At 44.3% G+C, this 24,403-nt stretch overlaps 1 protein-coding gene across 4 annotated transcripts in view; it reads left to right on the top strand.

Moving 5' to 3' along the window:
- Nucleotides 1-1,057: 1,057 nt before the first annotated feature.
- The window catches only part of CCDC85C (coiled-coil domain containing 85C), a 167,351-nt gene continuing 144,005 nt past the window's right edge, over nucleotides 1,058-24,403 (top strand). For 2 of the 4 annotated variants that reach the window (XM_029597918.1, XM_029597915.1), the window contains exon 1: nucleotides 1,059-2,622. In XM_029597918.1, the coding sequence (XP_029453778.1) occupies nucleotides 1,902-2,622 (721 nt within the window). In that variant the 5' untranslated portion in view covers nucleotides 1,059-1,901. Of the gene's footprint in view, nucleotides 2,623-24,403 lie in introns of all 4 variants that reach the window. The other 2 variants (XM_029597916.1, XM_029597919.1) reach the window with 2 other exon arrangements.

The raw sequence follows: 24,403 nt of genomic DNA, 5'->3' as shown, positions 1-24,403 counted from the left end.
TTGAATTTAAGACTTCCTGCCAGGTACTTGTGACCTACATTGGCCATTAGTTGGAAACAGGATGCTGGGTTTGATGGCAAACCATTTTATTTTTTTGTTTTCTTATCAAAGATGATAATTAATGGAAGAATTACCGTAAAGAGAGACTGTTCATTTCATGGGACAAAGTATATGCAGTATGGCATATAATTATCTTGTCCCACATTTTTAACTTTTACCTAAATAATAAAGTGTCGAGAAAGCGCAAGGGGTGCAAACAAAAATAAAATCCTGTGCGTACTAAATCAAAATAATATGTAACCGTCTCACTTCATCAAAATGATTGCATTGCATCAGACAAAGATAATACTTATTGACAGAGCTCAGGGAGCCGGAAGTGGGTAGGAAGAGAGGAAGGGAGAGATGGGGGGGGGGGGGGTGTTGGGATACCAGGGTTGCAGGGACACCTCCTTTTGTCTCTCTGAATCCCTTCAAGCTCGGAGAAACTCTCCTCAATCTTCCTTCCTCCTGTTCCCTCTCGCCGATCTTCGTTCCCAGATCATCCCTTTTTTCTTGTTTTTCCCTATCTGTTATCTTCCTTCTTTCTCTCCCCATCTCCTATCCTCACTCTCTTTTTTCGTATCCCTAAAATCTCCCCTTCTTCTCCCACCCCCACACTAATAACTGAGATCTCCCGCCCCCTTAAACTACGAAAAAGAGCAAAATACATTACAAGGCTCAAAAGCTAGGTTGGAAAACGACTTTTATTTTTATTGTGCGCATTACTATGCACAATATTTAATAGGCAAGATGATTCATATTTATGCAAACATGTCACAGGATTTCAGAAACTTTGGCACGGAATTCTCTAACTTTTGCTGAAGCCTAATAATAAGAAATGAGCGCGTCAGAACATAAAACCAAATCAGTTGTTTTTTTTTTTTTTACCCCGGGCATCCATCCAAGGCTATTTTATAGGGGAGAGAATCATTAGTGGAGCTGTTTCTGGGCCGTGCTGCCCCTTTAAGGGGGCGCGGCCTGATACCTTTGGTTCTACCTGCTTCGAACGCCTCTCCCTGCGCTCCGATTGGCTGCGGCGCCAAATCCTCCGGAGTAACACGAGAGCCCTCCCGGGGGAGGAGGGTGCAGAACGGAGAAGGAGCGCGCGACCCGCGCAGACTCTGCCATTGCTCTGCTCCCCCTCTTTGTGCAGCGGGTCAGGGGCGGGCTGCCCTCCCCCCCCCCCCCCCAACCCCCGTGAGCTCTGCGGGAGGGGATTTATCTCTTTCCTGATCTTGCACTGGGAAACATTGGCTGTTTCCTGAAGTAGGTGGGACTAATTTCAGTCCTTATTTATTTCATTATTATTATTTTTTTTAATCTTGTTCTCACTCCTCCTGATTCCTCCTCTGCTTGTGCCACTTAGGAATGTGATTTTCCTTTTTTGAAATTTGCATGGGATTTACAAGTGCTTTGAACATCACCCGGAGTTAGCCTTGAGGAATCATAAAGCCAAGAACAAAAATCGGAAGTTTTTTTTGTTTTTTTTAAGATCAGTCGTTTGAGCAGATCGGATGAGGAAATCGGACTCCTGGGGAAGTTGCTTGCCGCCTCTTCGGACCCGCAGCGTGCAATGATCGAAGGTGATTGCTCTCTTTTTTTTTTTTTAAGCATAATCCCCTGGGGTGATTCGGTACAATCGCTTTACGGACTTCAGCAAAGCAGCAACTGAGCTGTGAATCTAACCCAGAACCACCACCCTCCCGCATGCTACTTTCTCCTGTGCTGTTACCGGATCCCGGGACTATGAGTCGGGTTTCACTTGAGTCCCATGTGATCGGGTCCAATTAAAGAATTGGAAATGTTTCGATAACCCCCTCCACCCTGTGCGCGTTCATTTGAGGCAAAAAGAAAAAAAAAGCATGGCCAAGAGCTCCGCAGAGGGGTCCAAGGAGGACCTCAGCAAAACCCCCGAGGAGGAGCTGCTGCGATGGAGCAAGGAGGAGCTGGCCCGCCGCTTGAGGAAAGTGGAGGGCGAGAAGATGAACTTGATGGTGGAGCACGGCAACCTGATGAAGGACGTGAACCGGCGGCTGCAGCTGCACCTGCACGAGATCCGGGGCCTGAAGGAGGTCAACCAGAAGCTGCAGGACGACAACCAGGAGCTGCGCGAGCTCTGCTGCTTCCTGGACGACGACCGGCAGAAGGGCAAGCGCGCCTGGCGCGAGTGGCAGCGCTTCGGCCGGCAGACGGCCGGCGCCGTCTGGAAGGAGCTCGGCCTCTGCCAGCAGAAGCTGAAGGAGCTGGAAGCCCGGCAGGAGGGCCTGGCCCGCGAGAACCTGGAGCTGAAGGAGATCGTCCTCATGCTGGACGAGGAGAGCGGCCAGCAGGGCGCCGGCTCGCGCAGCTCCATCGACAGCCAGGCCAGCCTGAGCCGGCTGAACGGCGGCTCGGGCGCCCGCGACGTGGGCGACGGCAGCAGCACGTCCAGCGCGGGCAGCGCGGGGAGCCCCGACCACCAGCACCACCACCAGCAGCAGCAGCAGCACAAGTCCGGGGAGAGCAAAGCAGGAGCTCTCAGGAGGTCCATGGATGACCTGTCCACTCCTCTCCACTACAGGAGCATCCCCAATGGACTCAATGGTGAGTGACCCTCTCTCTCCCCTTCCCTCCCCCTCCTGAATTCTTTAACTCTGGTGGAAGATAAAGTTATTGCAAACTATTTTTAGTTCTCTTTCTTGAGCGCATTAAAAAAAATGTACTTTTTGGTTATGCATTAGAACGTTTGGTAGCCGCGAAGTGCCCGTGCAATTCCTTCTTTGAACGGGAGCCAGGGCTTCGCGAGACCGCGGTGGGTGGGGGGCGCATGAGAAGCGTTGGCTCCGTCTTCCCTTCGTTTTGTCTGCTGCCGGTTTCGAGGTGGTCTCTCTATGAAAAGCACCGTCGACTGATCCTAAGAGCCTTGCCAAGTCCTCAGCTGCCGGAGAATGGATTAAAGCGTCACCTGGGAGCTCTTGTTTTTTGGGGGGTGCTCGCTGCCAGACTCCTTGTCTGCATTGAGCAGGGTAATCTGCCCAGTGAAAGGAAGACTCTCTCGGCAGCTTTCTTTCTTTAAGATGAGTTGCCAAATGTAAAGAGCTCCCTCCCCCTCACGTAGAAGTTCTGCATGTAATAAGTAACTTTTTTTTTTTTTACTGCTAATTAAGTTACTTTGTAATATATTCCTCTACTGGGATCCCTTAAAATGTATTTGTTTGAAATGAAGTCTAAAATAGTGCGGCTTTTTCTTTTAATATAATCTCTCTTGTTTGCAAGAATTGATCTGTTTTTTTTGAGTCCCTGCTGGGTACTTGGCCATTGTTGGAGACAGGATGCTAGGCTTGATCGACCTTTTGATCTGACCCAGTATGTGTCCTTATTTTGCTGTGTTTTTAATGCAAATCTCCTTTATGAATGGTTTTTCCACGTTTTGCCCTTATTTTGAAATGGCTGTAGGTCATTGTCATTTATTTCAATAACTTGAGTTTATGCCAATACATGTAAAAAAAAAACAAACAAAAAAACCCCCTCCTTGATGTGCTACCAATTATGATTCACAGAGCTACATTTAGAATGTTTGGGGAGATCATTAAGATACTGCTTGGGAACTTTTATGTTTTTTGTTTGGTAAGGAAAATTAATTTGTAAAACTACTTGGTTTGTGATGTGAACAAACTGTAACATGTTTACTATGACTGTGATTTATGTACAATTTTAAAGTGTGTGAAGGCTCTTTTTTTTATTTTTTTGACCAGTTTTCTCTTGCTCGTTTGGGCTTCCAGTTCAGGCAGAACCAGAGCCCAGCAACCTGGGGATTTTTTCCCAGTCATTGTTCAGGTCTTCAGCCAGGGGCTGTGCAGTCATGGTCCCTAAATCCAACCAAGAGGTGTCACTATTGCGTGATTTTTGATTTCCCCTCCCCAGGGGCTGTAAGTGCCTCCTCTGCAGCACTGAACCCCCCCCCCCCCCCCAGCCATTGGACTCTGGCCCTGGGGCTTGTTATTTACTTCTGCATCAGCACTAAAGATACCAAAATCATAACTGTGGCATGAAACTTAAGATTTTACACCTGTTGCTAAGGTAGAAATGATTTGCCATATTCATAGGACCTTGTAAAAAAATGCAGTGAGACCTGATTTTTGCCAGTGACTCCCAATAGCTGGTGCCCTAGATGTATTAGTATAGGCTGCAAAGGCTGGGGAAAAGCTGGTGAGTGGTGAGCACTGAGCAGATAGATCACTTGTTTTCCTAGTACACGATATTGCACACAGCTCCTCTCGGTCAGAAGAGGGAGAATGATTCCCCCTCATGTTAGCTGATGGTCAAACCTGCCTCAGTGGAGTCTCCACGTTCACCTCCACATCCAATTACAGGGTTGATGAACTTCCTTCATAGAACAGAACTCCCCTCATTGTCAGAGTTTCTTCCTGTCGGTCACATCCTGAGTATATCAGGGCTAGGAATCTAGAGCTGGGAGTAGAAAACAAACCCCTCCTAGCTACTTATTTCTCTGTAGCTTCTTCATACTGGTGGTTTGCTGATGTAGAAAGAATTGTGGCTGGCAGGTTTAGCTCACTTGGCTACGTGGAATTCAGGGTCGGCAAAGTTAGTTTGTAGGTGACACCTTTTTTATTGGACAAACTTTAATACATCTGTGACGAGTTTTCCAGAGCAGGATTAAATTCAGGCATAGGTTTTGTACGTACCTAGGGTGCCAAATTCTGAAAAGCACTCTGGGGCCGAGTCAATAAGACGCATGCTGAAAATGGGTGCTCGTTTTGAGCGCCCCTTGTCCTAACACTCGCGCAGCCGTATCACCCGCACACCCGATGCAATATTTTAAATGAGGAGGAAAATCGGGGCAGCGCAAAATAGTGCGAGCCAAGGCACAGTTGTGGGTCTCTGGTGCTCAAAAGTTTATTGCATCGGGGGCTCATGATTGCCCTTTTTTTTTTTTTTTTTTTTTTTTAATCATTTTACCAAGGTGTTGATTGCAATACTGAAGTTTATTATATTGGGCGTCCCTTGCTGTCATAAGAAAGGTGCGCTTCCTTTTCATCAAATCAGTTATACATATATTTTTCTCCACCGCAAGTTGTAAGTTTAAGAGTCAGGATGATACTAAGGAGGAGAACACATTTTATTGTAACACAAGAGGAGCGTATTTTTTTAATGTTTCTCCTGAGTCCTTGACTGCGAGTTAACTTTACTCCATCTGCGGAGCTGGAGTTAAATTCCCTGTATTAAAAAAAAAAAAAATGTGTGTCAGACTCCCAGCCTTTGGGTATGCTTTCCTGCATCGGAGAGTAATAGGCAATGTCTTCATCTACATGGAATTTACATGCGTTGGGCGCTATTGGGTACGCATTTGTTAGGGTGTGCTTTTTGGACCCAATCCCCTTACTGCATCAGACGCTGTTCTTGCGCACCCAAAAACCATTGCCCAACCTCGAGTAAACCCATAAACAAGGCTGGGTGCACCTTATTACATCGGCCCCCTCAAACTGGGACCCCCCCCCCTTTTACTAATGTCTGACCTCTGGGGGTGAAACTCATCCCCTCAGGTCCTTTGCCTACGGGAGCCATAATCTCAAATCTGTACTTGTTCTAGGATAATTCTCTCTCTGTCAGGTCTGTGAAGAAACATCTTGATTACCCTGGGCTAAAAAAAAAGCCATTTAAAAATTCACCTCGAGGGCTAATGAGGTTAATACAGCAAAAAAGTTAGAAGGGCAACCAAAATGATAAAGGGGATGGAACAGCTTCCCTATGAGGAAAGGCTGAAGAGGTTAGGGCTGTTCAGCTTGGAGAAGAGACGGCTGAGGGGGGATATGATAGAGGTCTTTAAGATCATGAGAGGTCTTGAACGAGTAGATGTGAATCGGTTATTTACACTTTCGAATAATAGAAGGACTAGGGGGCATTCCATGAAGTTAGCAAGTAGCACATTTAAGACTAATCGGAGAAAATTCTTTTTCACTCAACGCACAATAAAGCTCTGGAATTTGTTGCCAGAGGATGTGGTTAGGGCAGTTAGTGTAGCTGGGTTCAAAAAAGGTTTGGATAAGTTCTTGGAGGAGAAGTCCATTAATGGCTATGAATCAATTTTACTTAGGGAATAGCCACTGCTATTAATTGCATCAGTAGCCTGGGATCTTCTTAGTTTTGGGTAATTGCCAGGTTCTTGTGGCCTGGTTTGGCCTCTGTTGGAAACAGGATGCTGGGCTTGATGGACCCTTGGTCTGACCCAGCATGGCAATTTCTTATGTTCTTAAGGAAACAGGCTGGGTGCAATTCCTTTCAAGGCTTGTCATCTCAAGTAGTTTGGATTTGTTTTCCACATGAGATCTAGAAGACTATACTATTTTCATATCCCCTCCCAATTCACTTATCCCAGTCATGGCAGCATCTGGGCTCTTTGAGGGTCCCTGCAGTCCTGGGCTATCTGTAGATAAAGGACAGTGTAGATGTGCTGTAAGCTTGGCTTGTTTAACATTTCCTGGTAATGCAATTGGGTTGTGGGTTGTTTTTTTTAACTTTTTTTCTATTTTTAGATTATGAATGTACTAAAGTTCCCAGTCTGGAATTTTAAATGGTGCGAGATATATGTGGTGTGTGGTGGTTTTATTTTTTAAAATAAAGGCGTGAATGGCGCCGGCGCCATTTTTGCCCTCACTATGTCGACATAGTGAGGGCAAAAGTAGCGCCGGCGCCATTTAGAATATTGGCAATATGCCCTGCGTGCAGGAGGTCGCTCCCGGACCCCCGCTGGACTTTTGGCAAGCCTTGTGGGGGTCAGGAGGCCCCCCCAAGCTGGCCAAAAGTCCCTGGGGGTCCAGCGTGGTCCGGGAGCGATCTCCTGCACTCGTGACGTTGGGTGACAGGAACCAAAATGGCGCCGGCACTACCTTTGCCCTGTCATATGGTAAGGGCAAAGGGCCACTGGCGTCATTTCTTTTAATGCAGCCGTGGCCCGAGAGCGGGAGATCTCGCCGGGACCCCCCCACTGGACCCCAGGTAATTTAAAACATTTTGGGGAGCTTCGGGAGGGTGGGGGATTTATTTTAAAGGGTCGGGGTGGGTTTTAGGGTGCCGGTTTTCCTGCCCTCCCCCCTCTCCCGATTTACGATTTTTTGACGATAAATCGGGGGAATTGTTATTGTATCGCGGCTCTAACGATTTTTGACGATTTAAACTATATCTGACGATTGTTTTAAATCGTCAAAAAACAATTCACATCCCTAGTAAATAGGAAGCCAGTGTAAAAAGCGAAAGGTCGGGGTAATGTGGTCCTTTCGAGAAATGCAAGTTAAGTTGCGTGCTGCAGTGTTTTGAATGAATTGAAGAGGACAAAGAGCATTGTCATGGAGGCCAAGGTAGAGGGCATTACAATAGTCTATAAGAGATTGAGCCCTGTGTGAAAATCTTCAGTGAATAGTAGAGGATGGAGATGTTTTAACAAGTGGAATTTTATAGAAGGCGTTTTTAACAGTTGTAGAGATGTGTCGAGACATGGATAGACTAGAATCTAAAATTACCCCAAAGCTAGGAGCTTTGGAAACTGTGGGAATGGAAATGTCATCCAAAAGCAGGTGATTTGGAGGACTGCAAGCAGATTGGGGATTGTTGAGAGGTGAAAGATTTCAGTTTTGCATGTGTTCAGTTTGACAGTTATGGGACAACCAGGTGTTAAAAGTTTTGATATATAAACCTACGGTAGAGAGTGTAGTGGACTAAGATAAAGAGTAGGGTACAAAGAACTGAATGTCGTCAGCATAAATCTTGAACTGAATGTTAAGGCTATTGAGTAGATGGCATAACAGTATTAGATAAATGTTAATCAAAATAGCAGAGAGAGAAGATCCTTGAGGAATGCCAGAGTAAGGCGTGTACCAGTCAGAAGAGTATGGACCAATGTTGATATGATATGGGTGGTTGAATAGGTAAGAACGGAACCAGTTTAGGATGGTATCTGTCAAACCGATGGATTGCAACTGAGAGAGAAGGATTTGGTGGTCTAATGCAGTGGTTCTCAACAGGTGTGTCTTGAGGACCTGGGAGGTGTGTCGCAGGGCCAGCAGATGGCTGCCTCCTTATCAGCCTGGGTGGGAGTTGGTTGACTTCTCTTACATTGGGCCTGATAGGAGGCTCCTCTCACTACTTTCGCTTCTTTCTGGCCCAGTGGGAGATTGTTTCCTCCTTCACCCGGATCAGAATGAGACATTGTCAGCGCCTGCTGTTCTGGACCTGATGGGACACAAACTTTATCTTCCCCTGCTGAGTCTGGGAGTGATGCTGCTGGTTATCTCTTCACCCTGTTTGAGGTTGGGATGCTGAGAAGATGAAGATAGAATAGAGAAGGAGGGTGGAGGCTGCTGAGCAGGAAGGGATAGGAAACGGGGTCAGGGTAGCTGGGCAGGGAGGGAGAGTCAAGCAGGGAAGAGAGGGAGCATAGGGAAGAGCACGTGGGGGGTCATGAATGTTGGACAGGGAAATATGAGTGAGAAGATGATTGAAAGGGAGTAATTGGGAAAACTGAAGGATGATGGAGGCATGGAAGGGGAGTGTTGAGGTGCAAGAGCCATAATATGCCAGTTTTAGGAATGTGCAATACTTTGCTTAGTGCAGGAAGAAATGTATTTCTGTTTCTAGCTCTCCAGTTTTGCACTGCATGCAGAGTGGCTTTTTGTCTCCACATTTGTAATTTGTGGTCTCTTATTCTGTATTTGGTGAAGGTCAGATCTGTATGGGTGACTGAGGTGAAGTATTTTACTAGTAGGTAGGGATTTGTATCAGTCTTTTTTGTTGCATTTTCTCATTCTCAATAGGACATGCTTTGGTGCTGCACTGCTGCCTTTACATAGGAAGGGCTATCGCTGTTTGAGTTCTTGGAATTAATGTTGCAGTGGTATGGAAGGCTTGCTACATATGTGCTGAGTGTGTTTTGCCCCCAGGATTTGTATTTTACAATGCACCTGGTTGTAAGGGAGTTTGTGTTCCTGCTACTGAGAGAACAGCAGAATCAGAATATCTTTTTTTATATAGCGAGTTGTATTTGAAATATCCTAGCTCTGCATCCATTGTTTGTTCACAGCCCATGATGTGTTCAGTGTGTGCCTGCCTAGAAGCATTATCTGGCAGCTGTGTCCCAATAGAAAAAAGGTTGAGAACCACTGGTCTAATGTATCGAAAGCAGCTGAGATATCTAGTAATACTAGAATGTAATCAGTATTAGTCGAAACCTCTGATTAAAGTGTCATAGGAAGATGATAATAAGGTTTCTGTGCTATGGCCTTTGCGGAATCTGTTGATTTGAGCGAAGAAGATGGTTATCAGAAAAGCAGTGAGCAGATTAGTTTTGCTGGTGAAGTGAGGGATGGAATTGGACTAAATTGTTGAAGTGAGATGTCTTCATTTTTTTTTTTTTTTTTTTTTTTGGGATTGGAAGAATAGATGTTTTTTTTGTTTGTTTTGAGCAGGTCTGGGAATATGCCAGAGTTGAGAGATTGATTTACGAGCTGGCAAAGAAAATGGCTGGCGTGATCACCTAAAGCTTTTAGATAATGACCAGGCCATGGATTAAAAGGTGGAAAAAGAGATTTTTATTTTGCGACGTATGCGAGCATTGGTGGTAGCATCTGCATGGGAAAAAAAACAGACTAGTTGCAGTTAGGTGGTGGGGGAGTAGGTTTCAGACAAGGGAGTTGTGAAAAGTTATTTGTAATGTTTGGAAGATTTGTCCTGAAAGAATGTTGCTAATCAGTTGCAGAGAGCGTTAGAATGAGCAGTTTGGGGAATTGATGCTTGTGAAAACCCTATGTTAAGTAGAGCAGAAGGATTTCCCTGGTAGCATTTATTTTATGTGAGTAAAACATTTTTTGGTGATGGCTGTCTTTTTTTTAAATATTTTCTTAAAGCAACTGAGAAAATAATTTTTGGCAGAGATCGTGCAGCGTTTTCTCCAGTGACGTTCTAGTCACCTAAGAGTGGTCTTTAGGGTCCAAAGTGGAACAGAATACTGGGAGTGGAAGATTTAGACTTTAAGATCCAGGGGATTAGAGGAGGGATAGAGTCAAGAGTAGTGTTGATTGCAGAGTTCCATGTTAAGACCTTGGTGTTTGTCAGGATTAATCATTAAAGGCATGTTAGGTATAAAAGCTTCCACAAATGATTCTGGGAGCCATCTCCTGCACACACACCCTCGGCTGCCGGTATTCAAAATGGCGCCGATAGCCTTTGACCTTACTATGTCACAGGGGCTACCGGTGCCATTGATCAGCCCCTGTCACTGATCTTGTGCTCCTACCATGTGACAGGGGCCGATCAATGGCACCGGTAGCCCCTGTGACATAGTAAGGTCAAAGGCTATCTGTGCCATTTTGAATACTGGCAGCCGACGGCCCGAGTGCAGGAGGTTGCTCCCGGACCCCCGCTGGACCACCAGGGAATTTTGGTAAGTCTTGGGGGGGGTCAGGAGGCTGGGGGGTTGTAGTTAATTCAATTTTAGCTGGGAAATGAAAAAGAATGAACGCATTAATGTATTGGGGGGGCCCCCCTTGCCGAATGCAATGTATCTGCCCCCCGACGAATACGAATTCCGAATGCAACGTATGGTGTCCCTCTGCACATCCCTAGGTTTTTGATAGATCAACAGGCAGTGTTGATATAGTTTCTAGTAGTGGGGATGGGTTAGAATATAGGAGACCAGGGGGGACAGAGGTGATTGCATTGTTGGCAACTGAGGTAGAGGTAACTAAGATTTCATAGGGGTGGATCAGAGGTAAAGTCTTTTTACATGGGGAAAGAGGATTTAACCAGTGCGAGCAATCCTTCACCACGGTGACTGAGCCTGGGTTCAGAGAAAGGGGTGTATTCAGGAGGGCATAGAGAGTTAATGGTAACAGCAACGGTGTTGATTAGCCAGGATTCAGTAATCTAAAAAAAAAAAAGTCAGGTTTGTGTTCAGTTACGAGGTCGTAAATTTAATAATAGCAATTTCTTTTCCTGACTGAGCATTACACATTAATAGAGAAATGGAAGAGAACAGAGAAATAGATGTAGCAATAGAAAGGTACAATAGTAGTTAAAGATTTTCTGACAACAGTGTTTGGTTTTAGGTGAAGATTGCCAAGGCAACCGTATCTACCTTGTCCAGATGTTGTAGGAATCTTCATGTCTAGTTGATTAGTAGTGAGAAGAGGCAAACAACATCCAGTCTAGAGGATCAATCAAGATGTTAACGGAAGCAAAATGTAGCGAAGTCAGTTAGCGCTAATGAGCGCATTAAAGGGGTGTGTCCCTTTGTCGTGCCCCTTTGGTGCACGGCGCCTCTGGCGGCGCTTTGGGCCGTTTAAGCTGTCGCCCCAGATGACCTCAGAGAGTGGGCAGGCCGGGAGAGCCTGCACAGCAGCAGACGGCTCAGCGGGTTGAAGGTGGTAAAGCAGGCAGCGTTCCATGGTATGGCAGGCAGACAAGCACAGGTAACAGCTCCCAGATGGAAAAGTAGAGCTGATAGTTCCTCCATCTACCTTGTCCAGATGTATCTACCTTGTAGGCTGTCATTTACCTGTTGCTAGGCCTTGCTGTGGGTGGGGGTAAGGGAATGGTTAGTTATGTAGAATACATGGGGAAACACTTGTTGGTTTCGCTCGAGATCCGCTTGAAGTCTGATTTGGACCTGGTTCCGTACGAGAGGGAGACTTTGTGGGTTGTCTTGGGGTGTTTTTTTTTTTAAACTAATTTCAACATGTGGAGCCTTTCCTGCAGGATCCGCAGGGAGCTTATCCACATCCAAAGCGTGCGCCCGTTGCTTGGGCTGGTGCCGCCCTGCGCATGGCACAGCCAGGGCACTCGCTGAGAAGAAGCCTGCTCTCCCTCCGTGGCATTGTTTGCGAAAAGCGTGGGGCTGGTGCCAGCAGCCTGCCTCTGTGGCCACGGCAACCACCGTGTTGGGAAGCATTGCCTGCTGTACATCCTGCACCCAGACGCTGGAAAATCCCCCTACAACCACAAGAAGAACACAATGGGGCTTAGAAATGCTTCTTTTTTTTTTTTTTTTTTTCCTGGACCAGGTGCACCAGTACACTTCCCTCCCTCCGCCATTGCCAACTCTTAATTAAACTGAACCTTAATGGGCTGCTTGGACAAACTCCATTATCACCAAGGATCCACCAACCAAAAGCAGTCTTTCAGGGTTTTCTTCTCAACGCAGCTTTGCTCTTCAATGAGGAGTGGTGTGTTTTTTTTTTTTTTTTTTTTACTGGCGCGAGACTTGGTCTGTAATGGGCTCAGCATTCAGCTTATAAGCGACGGATCACGTCAAAGAAAAGTAAATCAATCCCCATTACAATTTGCAGGTCACATCTGGTCCCATGGAAGTGTGTCATGCGTCAAGTCACATTCTCGTCCACGTGTTCGGGTCCACTGGTAGAGAAAAGGTTGTTTGCTGCAGTAACTCCGTAATTTTCAGAAATGTAATTTGAAATCTAACCTTTCCGAGTTCATCCGTGGTGCGTAATGATGTACCATTACCCAGTATGCGTGGACGTTTTGCTTGCTGCCTGGCTTGCCATCCGTGACTCATGGTGCGGTTTGCAGTTAACCAAGGCGTGGGATCCATTTCTCTTGGGGGTAGTAGAAAAAACATATATTTATTTTTTTTTTTACATAATTGAAGCCTGCAGTTAGGGGGGGGGGGGAGGAGAAAAGCAAACCTCATTCTGCTCTTTTCTCTCTGGTTTCCATGTCATTTGTTTCCTGTGGTTAAAGGAGTGTTTTTCAGTAGAAGAGTTTCTAGGACTTACTTCCTATTCGCCTCATTATGTAACCCGGTGGATTAGAGAGACCATTGTGCTGCTTGTTCCCTGACGCCAGTGCGAATCCCTCCCCAACACCACTTTTTGTATTACAAATGCAAATGTCTTAAAGAAGACCATTTGATACAGAAATCGTCTTAAATTTTCACAAACTATGCCTTTTAATTTGCCTGTAGGGAAACGATATTGATCAGTTCCTTTCGATATATATTATCCTGTTTCTATTTCTCTGTTTTTTTATTATTTATTATTGGATTCTTTTTTTTTCTGAATATTTTTGAATTACTGAGCAGATGATATTTAACAACATCAGAGGCTGCCCCTTGGCAGTATCTGTGCATTGTCCTTGTCTTTGGCCCCGGAGAAAGCATAACCTGTTGACCAGGGAAGTATGTACCAATGTTATTTTAAACAGAGATGCATGTAAGGGTCTTTAAAAAAAAAACCAAAACTGTACAGCTGTCAAGTCTTGTTCTTACCTTGCTTCAGAAAATTATATGGTGGTTATAAAAGGTCTTGCAGCCATAGTAATGGTAACAGCTCTGACTGTGTTTTGTTATAGTTCCAGATTGCTTTCCAGTTTCCATGTGAGATTAATTACCTCCTGGGGGTGAGGGGGGAACACCACTGGTTCAATTGATTTGCACAAGCAAATGATCACACACATCCCTCCCTAGGGCACAGTATTGCACACTTTGAGTTGGTGGCAGAGGAACATCCATGAAATGGAAACATTTTCTTGGAGCTGGTATTGATCTGTACGGATCTCTTTTTCCTTCTCAGGCCAGATGCCTTCTTGGTTTTATTAAAATATTTGTAGTCAAATATGCCTGTTTACTAATGAGACTGGGGGAGACGGAAGATTGAACACGGGCACTGAAAGCGAGCTGCAATAGGGGATGCTGAAGAATGAGTTTGAGCACACGGCAGCTTTTTGAAATGCAGACTTCTCTCAGAATATTAGATCTCCCCTGTGGTCGCCCTGCAGTGATGGCTCCTGTAAACCGTTCTGGGCCCCCGTGTGATGGAGTGAGATGCAGGCAGTGCAACCAGGCACTCGCCCACGAACATGTGCTGAGAGAAAAGCTGACCCAGTTTCCACAAATAGAGACACTGGCAGATGAAGTGGCTTTGTCCCAGGGAATCTGTGTCTCTGCTGAGTGTCCTAATAGGAGTCCTGCCTCCTGAGAGAGCCAACCATGCTTCTGTCTTCCCTTCCTTAGTAACAGAAATGTTTCTGACCATTTGGAGAAGACATCTCTCTCTTATTTAAAAATAAAATGCACATCTGAAGGATACACTTTTGAGAAATCAGGCACTGGCCAAGTTATTTTCTATCATGTTGACTTTAGCCTTGTAAAGAATGAAATTATATAAAACATTAGAGCCCAAGTTGGAGTCAAGGAATAGGCACGTATTGCCCTCATAGAGGGATTTTGCAGAGCCACTTCTTCTGTTCCAGTGCTTAAATCATCCACTGTGCAGGAGCTTGTATGCCTTCTGGCCAGGACTGCGCACCGTAAAATAGTGAGCCTGGGTTTCAAGATGTGCACGCTCTGGTCGTGGTAGTCCACTCGTCCTCTAGTCTAGGGGAAGAGAACTCTATGCTAAATTCCCAAATAGATCCTGTTTTATACGAAGGACCTGAATCTTGAGCAGGACTGACTTAAGTTAGCACAGTGTGCTGTTTATTTTATCGGAGACCTGGCATGTACCCGTATTTGCTACGAAGATTGTCGTCATGTGATATTTTAATAGATCGTGTTCTCCTTCACAAGGTTTTGCACCCTCTTATATGGGACATTTCCCTCAACACAGGTGTGACCCAACGCACAATTAAACTCTGGAATTTGTTGCCAGAGAATGTGGTTAGTGCAGTTAGTGTAGCTGGGTTTAAAAAAGGATTGGATAAGTTCTTGGAGGAGAAGTCCATTGCCTGCTATTAATTAAGTTAACTTAGAAAATAGCCACTGCTATTACTAGCAATGATAACATGGAATAGACTTAGTTTTTGGGTACCTGCCAGGTTCTTATGGCCTGGATTGGCCACTGTTGGAAACAGGATGCTGGGCTTGATGGGACCCTTGGTCTGACCCAGCATGGTGTGTTCTTACATTCTTAACCTTGAAATTCGGTGAACGATGGATGGCATTCCAGTGCTCTGATTATTTGGAGATGCCCTGAGACTTTTTACGGCTCTGTTACATCTTGTTGCCTTTTTACATTTTCTAGTGAGCTTTCTGAATTCAACAGCCCTTAAATTAGTGCCTTACTTCCCTCTAGACAAGCTTTAGCTGGCTAAGTGTCCTCATGCCTTCCCCTCTTTTCTGCCTCCTAAGAGTTAGTTGAACTTTTGAGACGGGTTGAGGGAGAGAGATGTAGCATGGTTTACACTTCTGCTTTTGCTAATAAATGATTCATTCTAAGAAAGATATAAAGAGAGAGTTAGATTATGTATAGGGTGAGAATTAGTGAAGACTGTGGTGTGCCTCAGGAATTGTTCTGGATCCACATCTGTTCAATATTTGTTTTACGTGTGATCTTGCAGACGGGTTGACTGGAAAGCTTTGTCTTTTTTTGTTGAGAATACAAAGATTTGCAACAGGTGCATACTCCATCTGGACTTATAAAATGAGATATCATCTAAGAAGAGGTTCTAATTTTCAGGTGCGGATATCCAGGGGGAACGGTAGTTGATTTGGGGGTGGGAGGGTGAGGTCTTGACTTCAAGGCTGCAGACCGGTACGGCAGCACAGTGGCAAGAACCAGAAGCATGCTGGGGTGCATATTACCAGTAGAAAAAGAGGTGACCATGCTTCTGCAAAGCTCATTGAATACAGTATAGCAGATCAGGTCTTGCCAGCTCTGGAGGCTCCATGGATATATACAGAGTAGAGGCAGTCCAGAGAAGGGCTACCAAAAGGGTGCAGAGTGAGCACCATAAGCCCTATGAAATAAGACTTGAGGACCTAAATATATGCATACCTTAAGTGTATCCGTGCATGTGCGGTTGGTGGGGGGTGTTTGATATGTTAGAGGCATTTAAAATACCTCTAAGGTATTAATGCACAAGATGCGAGCATTTCTCTGTACAATTCTGGGGACCACATCTTAAGGATGGAGTTTGATCCAGAGGACAACTACTAAACTGGCCAGTGTTCTTAATCATAAAGCATATGGGGACAGACTTAAAGATCGGAACATCTAACCTTGGAAACAACAGAGTCCTCCAGAAAATGAGTAAGTATTCACTTTTATTACTGACAACCTACAAATGAAACCAACAGTAACAGCATCCACAATTAGTCTTACCCACATGCACAGCCTTCTTGCAGTTACCCAGGGCAGTAAGTGTAGCAAGGTCTTCTACGCTGGAAAAATCCAGTGTTACTGATGGGAACATGCATCGTAGTCCAAGAAAGCGCTCGACCAGGGAAAGCCAGCATCCGTATAATATTTTATTGTAAAGCCTGTTGCTGCATTATTGTTCACTGTAAACCGAGGTGATGTTCTGAACGTGCCGCGGTATATAAAATCTCTAAATAAATAAATTGTTCTTTCAATGTCACAAGCAGGCAGATATTCAGATTTCACCCAGGGGCCCTTCCAGCTCTTACAGGAAAATTTAATTATTTTGTTTCTCTTGAGTGGATTATCAACTCATAGACCCCCACGTGAGCGAATCAACAGTTTCTTCCCCTAAGTCATCACATTGTCCATTGTTTTTTATCTTGAAGGGATTAGCCACGCTGACTGATTTTTACCAATCCACGTTTCTGATCCTCTTGGGTCATTACACTGTCTTGTCTCTTCGCCACGTTTATGAAATGGTAGCTGCATCTTCCATGTTACCCAGCTATGAGGCCTAATAACCCCATAGGCATGACATAGGCTTATGTGATTGCAGAAACCTTTTTTAAACAATCCTGCTTGAAAAGATCCCAGCTCTTTGAGTAAGTACATTGTGTTCTCTGGCTCTCTCTCTCTGTTCAGGGCATCTTGCTTACTTTGTATTCAGCAGTCTCTCACTTCTCTGGGGTTTCTGGCTTATTCTGTGAATGATTTGAACCAGTGTGTTGCTGGCCTCCCCCTTCTACAAAACCTTTCATATGTATGGTGTGATGACATTCTGCTGAAACCACATAGAATCGAGTCACGTTTGCTCTTTTGATCTTTGCCCTTTAACTTAAAAAAAATCTTTTAGATATGTGGCAAGTACTGTCCACACTTTCATGTCACAAAAATGAGGTGGCTCTCCTTTATCACATAGATCTCTCTTTCTGATGAATTTCTCTTCTGTGTCTGGTTAAAGTGGATTATCCAAAGTAATTGGGGATTGGTTGGTTTCGGATCATCGAACTTTATACAAAAGGCCTTTTCCAGCTTATGCACCTTATCTATGGTAATACCTAAATCCAGTTTTTGCAAGATAAAGATACCTGATTGAAACAGTGCAGCCAGAAATAAATTAGTGACTGCGTTTTTGTAGAAAAAATTGTCTTTAACATCCGGTGGACTCAAAGTAAGGAGAGCCGTACTGAAGAACAGAACAGCGCAGTACCTTGCAGCTGGTGGGATGTGGGATCGAAGGCAGCCTGGTTTTACCAGGGGGGGGGGGGGGGGGAATCTTTCCCAGCTGAATGAATTTCTTAGCTGTGGAGACTTGAGGTGAGGCATTTCCAGGTTGCGGTGAAGCCTCCAGCCCTGTTCCACTGTAGGATTGGTAAGCACACCAGATAATGTGGGAGTTGTAAGAGAAACTAAAAGTGGGTGGAAGGTTGGTTCAGCAGCTGGACTCCAGTGGTAGCCTAAAACAGTCCTGTCTGGCGAAGGGAAGGAGACCAGCGAGCTGTCACGAGGAGCTGTATTAGACCCAATCTTCTTCCCTGTAAGACTGAAATGAGCTACGGGTGTACTTCCTAGAAGGACAAGAAATGGGGGCTATGCAAACCATTCAGATATCCAGGCGGCTGCAGTAAGGTATCTGTTTATTTATAAAAGCATCCATCAAAATTACTGCTAAGATCAGTGCATACATAGTGAAACAAGTAAAACTCATTAGAAAGTAAAAGACACTCGTTGAAGCAGACATAATAAGTGATTAGCTGCAAGAATCTGTTGATGCTGTATTGCATCTTACAATGCTTGGCTAAAGAAGTGAGGGTTTAGGGCTTCCTTGAATTCCTGTTTCTGCTCCAGGCTGAAGAGCTTTATCCTGTTTAGCCTTTCCTCCTAGGGGAGCAGTTCCGTCCAGCTTTATTGTTTTGGTCTCCCTTCTCTGTATTTTTTCCTGGTCCTGCTAGCTCTCTTTTGAGATGGGGCAACCAGACTGCATATGATACTCAAGATGTGGTCCCCTGATGGATTGATAGAGGCATTATGGTATCCTCTGATTTTCTTTTACATTCCTTTCCCAATAGAATATTATTTGCTTTTTTGACCTCCGCTGTGCACTGGGCCAAGAATTTCAAAGCACTTTTTCCGCAATGATCCCAAGATCCTTTTCCTGGGTGGTGACTCCTAAGGTAGAACCCAGCAATTATGTACCTGTAGTTTGGATTGTTTTCCTTCTCTGCAACACTTTGTACTTGTCCACATGAAATTTTATCTGCCATTAAACACCCGATCCCCTGGTCTCCCAAGGTCCACTTACAATTTCTCACAATCAGCTCGACATCTAGCAACTTTGGATAATGTTATGTCTTCTGCAGATTTTCTCACCTCACTCATTATCCCTGAATCCAGATCATTTATTAAAAAAATGCTAAAAAGCACCGGCCCCATTTACACATGCCTGGGGCACACCAATGTTCACCTTTCTTCATTGAGAGACATGACCATTCGGTCCTTCTCTGTCTCCAACCCTTTAGTTGGTTATCAGTCCACAAGAGGACAATGATCCCCCTATAGTCTCCTCCCCTGTTAGTTACAGGACTGATTGCTCCATGGAGCAATGACTTAGAAATTTTATCTCCCTCGCACATCTCAATAGGATATTTACCCAGTTAATACTGAGGTAATTAAATTCTCACATTCTTAATGTGCTAGTTTTTCTAATTTCTGTTCGCATTTCACTGTCTGTCTCTTTATCCTGGTCAGCTGCTATGTTTTCCCCATCACACATGTAATTTTTTATCCACAGAGATTCCGCATTGCGTTTCACCTCCTGCAGGTCTTTATCTTGTTCCATCCACTCCTCCACCAGTTTAATGTGGCCTATCATTTTGGTATAATTTGTACCCTGCTATCTGTGTCCCATTGGTTATCCTCCTTCCACCAGTTCTCCAAGATGCTATTATGTTTGCGTCTTCATTCAGTCTCATATCATATGTTCTAACTTTTTTTTTTTTTCTAATCTTATCTTTTAGACTTCTGGCATTGAAGTACTTTGAATTGCCTTTATTCACAACTTGCCTAGCAGCTGAAATGGATAGTTTGGAATCCTTTCTGTGTCACCTCTTTATGTAAAGGCACCTGGGCTTCTTCTGCCTCTATATTGGAATATTCTAATTTTCCTTTTCATGCCATTCTCTTTTGAAGACACCTCACTCTGAGTGACTGTCTGCTTTCCCCTATGGTTCAGCTTAGAAGCTGCTCTATCTCCTTTTTAAACCTGAGTCTAGCAGCTGGGTTCCACTATGGTTAAGGTGGATCCCATCCTTTCGGATTAGACTTCTCCTTCCTCAGAATGTTGCCCAGTTCCTAACAGATTGAACGCACGCTACCTTACCCAATCATCTCATGCATGTGTCTCAGAGAATGAGTCCGATCTCTGGAGGCTAGAGTGGCAGACTTGGGGGAGCTGAGGCAGACAGAGAGGTATATAGATGAGACCTTCAGGGACATAGTAGCCAAGTCCCAACTTCAGACTGGCAGCCCTGGTGCTGCCTTGGAGGAAGAAGGTCTCATGATTGGAAAGCATCAACCGGGTGCAGCAGGAAAGGATCCTGTAGCAAGGACCTGCTCTCCAGGTGATGCATTGTCCTTTCGCACCGAGGATATCTCCCCAAGGCCTAGTGCCCAGAAGGGAAGGGTTAGGTCGGCCGTCATAGTTGGTGATTCGATTATTAGGAATGTAGATAGCTGGGTGGCTGGTGGGCGTGAGAATCGCCTGGTAACATGCCTACCTGCTACGAAGGTGGCGGACCTCACGCGTCACCTAGATAGGATTTTAGACAGTACTGGGGAGGAGCTGGCTGTCATGGTACATGTGGGCACCAATGACATAGGAAAATGTGGGAGTGAGGTTCTGGAAGCCAAATTTAGGTTCTTAGGTAGAAAGATTAAATCCAGAACCTCCAGGATAGCATTCTCTAAATGCTCCCTGATCCAAATGCAGGTCCCCAGAGGCAGGCAGAGCTCCGGAGTCTCAATGCGTGGATGAGTAGATGGTGCAAGGAAGAGGGATTCAGTTTTGTTAGGAACTGGGGAACCTTTTGGAGAAGGGGGAGTCTCTTCCGAAGGGATGGGCTCCACCTTAACCAGGGTGGAACCAGACTGCTGGCGCTAACCTTTAAAAAGGAGATAGAGCAGCTTTTAAACTAGAACAAAGGGCAAAGCCGACAGTCGCTCAGCAGCGCATGGTTCGGAGAGAGGCATCTTCAAAGGATACTAATGATGCATTAGAATTAGGGCATCCCCTCAGTGAATGATGACATAGACTTAATTGGCATCTCAGACATGGTGGAAGGAGGACAACCAATCGGACAGTGCTATATATACCAGGGTACAAACTATATCACAATGACAGAGAGGAGCACCCGGGACAATGTGGTGCTTTATGTCCGGGATGGCATAGCATGAGTCTAAATACACAATTGAATCTTTATGGGTACAAAATCCCTTGTGTGTCGGGGAAGACTATAGTGATAGGGGTATACTACCGTCCACCTGGTCAAGATGGCGAGACTGACAGTGAAATGCTAAGAGAAATTAGGGAAGCTAACCTAATTGGTAATGCGGTAATAATGGGAGATTTCAATTTCTCCAATATTGACTGGGTAAATGTATCATCAGTACATGCTAGAGATATAAAGTTCTTGGATGGAATAAATGACATTTTTATGGAGCAACTGGTTCAGGAACCGACAAGAGAGGGAGCAATTTTAGATCTAATTCTTAGTGGAGCACAGGATTTGGTGAGAGAGGTAATTGTGGTGGGGCCGCTTGGCAATAGTGATCATAATATGATCAAATTTGAATTAATGACTGGAAGGGGGACAGTAAGCAAATCCACGGCTTTCGTGCTAAACTTTCAAAAGGGAAACTTTGATAAAATGAGAAAAATTGTTAGAAAAAAACTGAGAGGAGCAGCTACAAAGGTAAAAAGTGTGCAAGAGACGTTGTCATTGTTTAAAAAAAAAACCATCCTAGAAGCACAGTCCAGATGTATTCCACACATTAAAAAAGGTGGAAAAAAGGCAAAACGATTACTGGCATGGTTAAAAGGGGAGGTGAAAGAAGCCATTTTAGCCAAAAGATCTTCATTCAAAAATTGGAAGAAGGATCCAACAGAAGAAAATAGGATAATGCATAAGTTTTGGCAAGTTAAATGTAAGACATTGATAAGACAGGCTAAGAGAGAATTTGAAAAGAAGTTGGCCGTAGAGACAAAAACTCACAGTAAAAACTTTTTAAAATTATATCCGAAGCAGAAAGCCTGTGAGGGAGTCAGTTGGACTGTTATATGATCCAGGGGTTAAAGGGGCAATTAGAGAAGATAAGGCCATCGCAGAAAGATTTAAATGATTTCTTTGCTTCGGTGTTTACTAAAGAGGATGTTGGGGAGGTACCTGTAAAGGAGAAGGTTTTCTTGGGTAATGATTCAGATGGACTGAACCAAATCATGGTGAACCTAGAAGATGTGGTAGGCCTGATTGACAAACTGAAGAGTAGTAAATCACCTGGACCAGATGGTATACACCCCAGAGTTCTGAAGGAACTAAAAAATGAAATTTCAGAACTATTAGTAAAAATTTGTAACCTATCATTAAAATCATCCATTGTACCTGAAGACTGGAGGATAGCAAATGTAACCCCAATATTTAAGAGAGGCTCCAGGGGTGATCCGGGAAACAACAGACCGGTTAGCCTGACTTCAGGGCCAGGAAAAATAGTAGAAAGTGTTCTAAATATCAAAATCACAGAACATATAGAAAGACATGGTTTAATGGAACAAAGTCAGCATGGCTTTACCCAGGGCAAGTCTTGCCTCACAAATCTGCTTCACTTTTTTGAAGGAGTTAATAAACATGTGGATAAAGGTGAACCGGTAGATGTAGTGTACTTGGATTTTCAGAAGGCGTTTGACAAAGTTCCTCATGAGAGGCTTCTAAGAAAAGTAAAAAGTCATGGAATAAGTGGTGATGTCCTTTCGTGAACTGCAAACTGGCTAAAAGACAGGAAACAGAGAGTAGGATTAAATGGACAATTTTCTCAGTGGAAGGGAGTGGGCAGTGGAGTGCCTCAGGGATCTGTATTGGGACCTTTTTCGATATATTTATAAATGATCTGGAAAGAAATACGACGAGTGAGGTAATCAAATTTGCAGATGATACAAAATTGTTCAGAGAAGTTAAATCACAAGCAGATTGTGATAAATTGCAGGAAGACCTTGTGAGACTGGAAAAATGGGCATCGACATAGCAGATGAAATTTAATGTGGATAAGTGCAAGGTGATGCATATAGGGGAAAAATAACCCATGCTATAGTTACAGAATGTTAGGTTCCATATTAGGTGCTACCACCCAAGAAAGAGATCTAAGCGTCATAGGGGATTACACATTGAAATTGTCGGTTCAGTGTGTTGCAGCAGTCAAAAAAGCAAACAGAATGTTGGGAATTATTAGAAAGAGAATGGTGAACAAAACAGAAAATGTCATAATGCCTCTGTATCGCTCCATGGTGAGACCGCACCTTGAATACTGTGTACAATTCTGGTCGCCGCATCTCAAAAAAGATATGGTTGCAATGGAGAAGGTACAGAGAAGGGCGACCAAAACGATAAGGGGAATGGAACAGCTCTCTTATGAGGAGAGGCTAAAGAGATTAGGGCTGTTCGGCTTGGAGAAGAGACGGCTGAGGGGGGATATGATAGAGGTGTTTAAAATCATGAGAGGTCTAGAACGGGTAGATGTGAATCGGTTATTTACTCTTTCAGATAATAGACTAGGGGGCACTCCATGAAGTTAGTATGTGGCACATTTAAAACTAATCTGAGAGAGTTCTTTTTCACTCAACGCACAATTAAACTCTGGAATTTGTTGCCAGAGGATGTGGTTAATGCAGTTAGTATAGCTGTGTTTAAAAAAGGATTGGATAAGTTCTTGGACGAGAAGTCCATTACCTGCTATTAATTAAGTTGACTTAGAAAATAGCCACTACTATTACTAGCAATGGTAGCATGGAATAGACTTAGTTTTTGGGTACTTGCCAGGTTCTTATGGCCTGGATTGGCCACTGTTGGAAACAGGATGCTGGGCTTAATGGACCCTTGGTCTGACCCAGTATGGCATGTTCTTAAGTATCGAGACTCCGTACATCTGCCTGCCTTTCGGTTCCTAGGCATTGAATGGGGAGCATTTCTGAGAATGATTACCCTGGAGGTTCTGGAATTTATTTTGCTATCTAAAAATCCTAAATTTGGCTTCTAGAACCTCCCTCCCATACCTTCCTGGTTGTTTCATGTTCACACATACCGAAATATCTGGCTCCTCCCCAGCACGGTCTAAAATCCTATCTAGGTAATGCATGAGGTCCATTACTTTTGCACCAGGCAGGCAAGCTACCAAGTGGATCTGTTTGCCCCACCAGCTGTCCAGCTATCTCATGGCTAATGACTGAATCTCTGACTACAATGGTCATCTTAACTCTTTCCTCCTGGGTATTTGACCCTGGAGACACATCCTTGGTGCAAGTCTTCACTACAACAGCCTGCATGCATGGCAGGTCCTGGCAACACTAGGTAATGCTATCTTTCTGGGTGACCTTCCTCCTCCAACAGACTAGAAGTGGGACTGCTCTATTATTTTTTTATTTTTTTTTGTCTGACAAAAATTCTTGTCCCAGTAGAATATTTAACACAGCTCTGAGTTGTGACTGGGAATGCTGTGCCATGCCCATCTGATTGTATCTTGCAGATTTGTCTATTCAGCCTCAGAAGCTTGGATTTGCTGGGGCTTTGTATTTCTCCAGCTCACTCAATATACAGTATTAAGTTCCAAACATATCTTAATTTAAACGGTTTACAGCCTAATTGCAAAAGTATCGCATTGTGTTGGCTTGGTAATGTGCATGAATAGCTGTTATTAGAGGCACAATAGTTGGTAAATATTTGTGCATCTGTCAACCTAAATTCTATCAAAACACCTTGGAAATGAAAAGCGGAGTAATGCTAGATGTGAGTGTTACTTACAGAGCATAGTAGTGCTGTGGATTGTCAAGATTCCATGTATTAATACGATAACATGGATAATCCAGAAGAGACTAGGAGCTAGTTCTCTTGTTTTTCCCAGTATTGGTACCACTTGAGTTTCAAATCTAGTGCAATCAGCTTGAATACTTTGTACCG

Source organism: Rhinatrema bivittatum, chromosome 4 (assembly GCF_901001135.1).
Source record: "Rhinatrema bivittatum chromosome 4, aRhiBiv1.1, whole genome shotgun sequence".
Taxonomy (NCBI): Eukaryota; Metazoa; Chordata; class Amphibia; order Gymnophiona; family Rhinatrematidae; genus Rhinatrema; species Rhinatrema bivittatum.
This window is presented reverse-complemented; position numbering and strand designations above follow the sequence as displayed.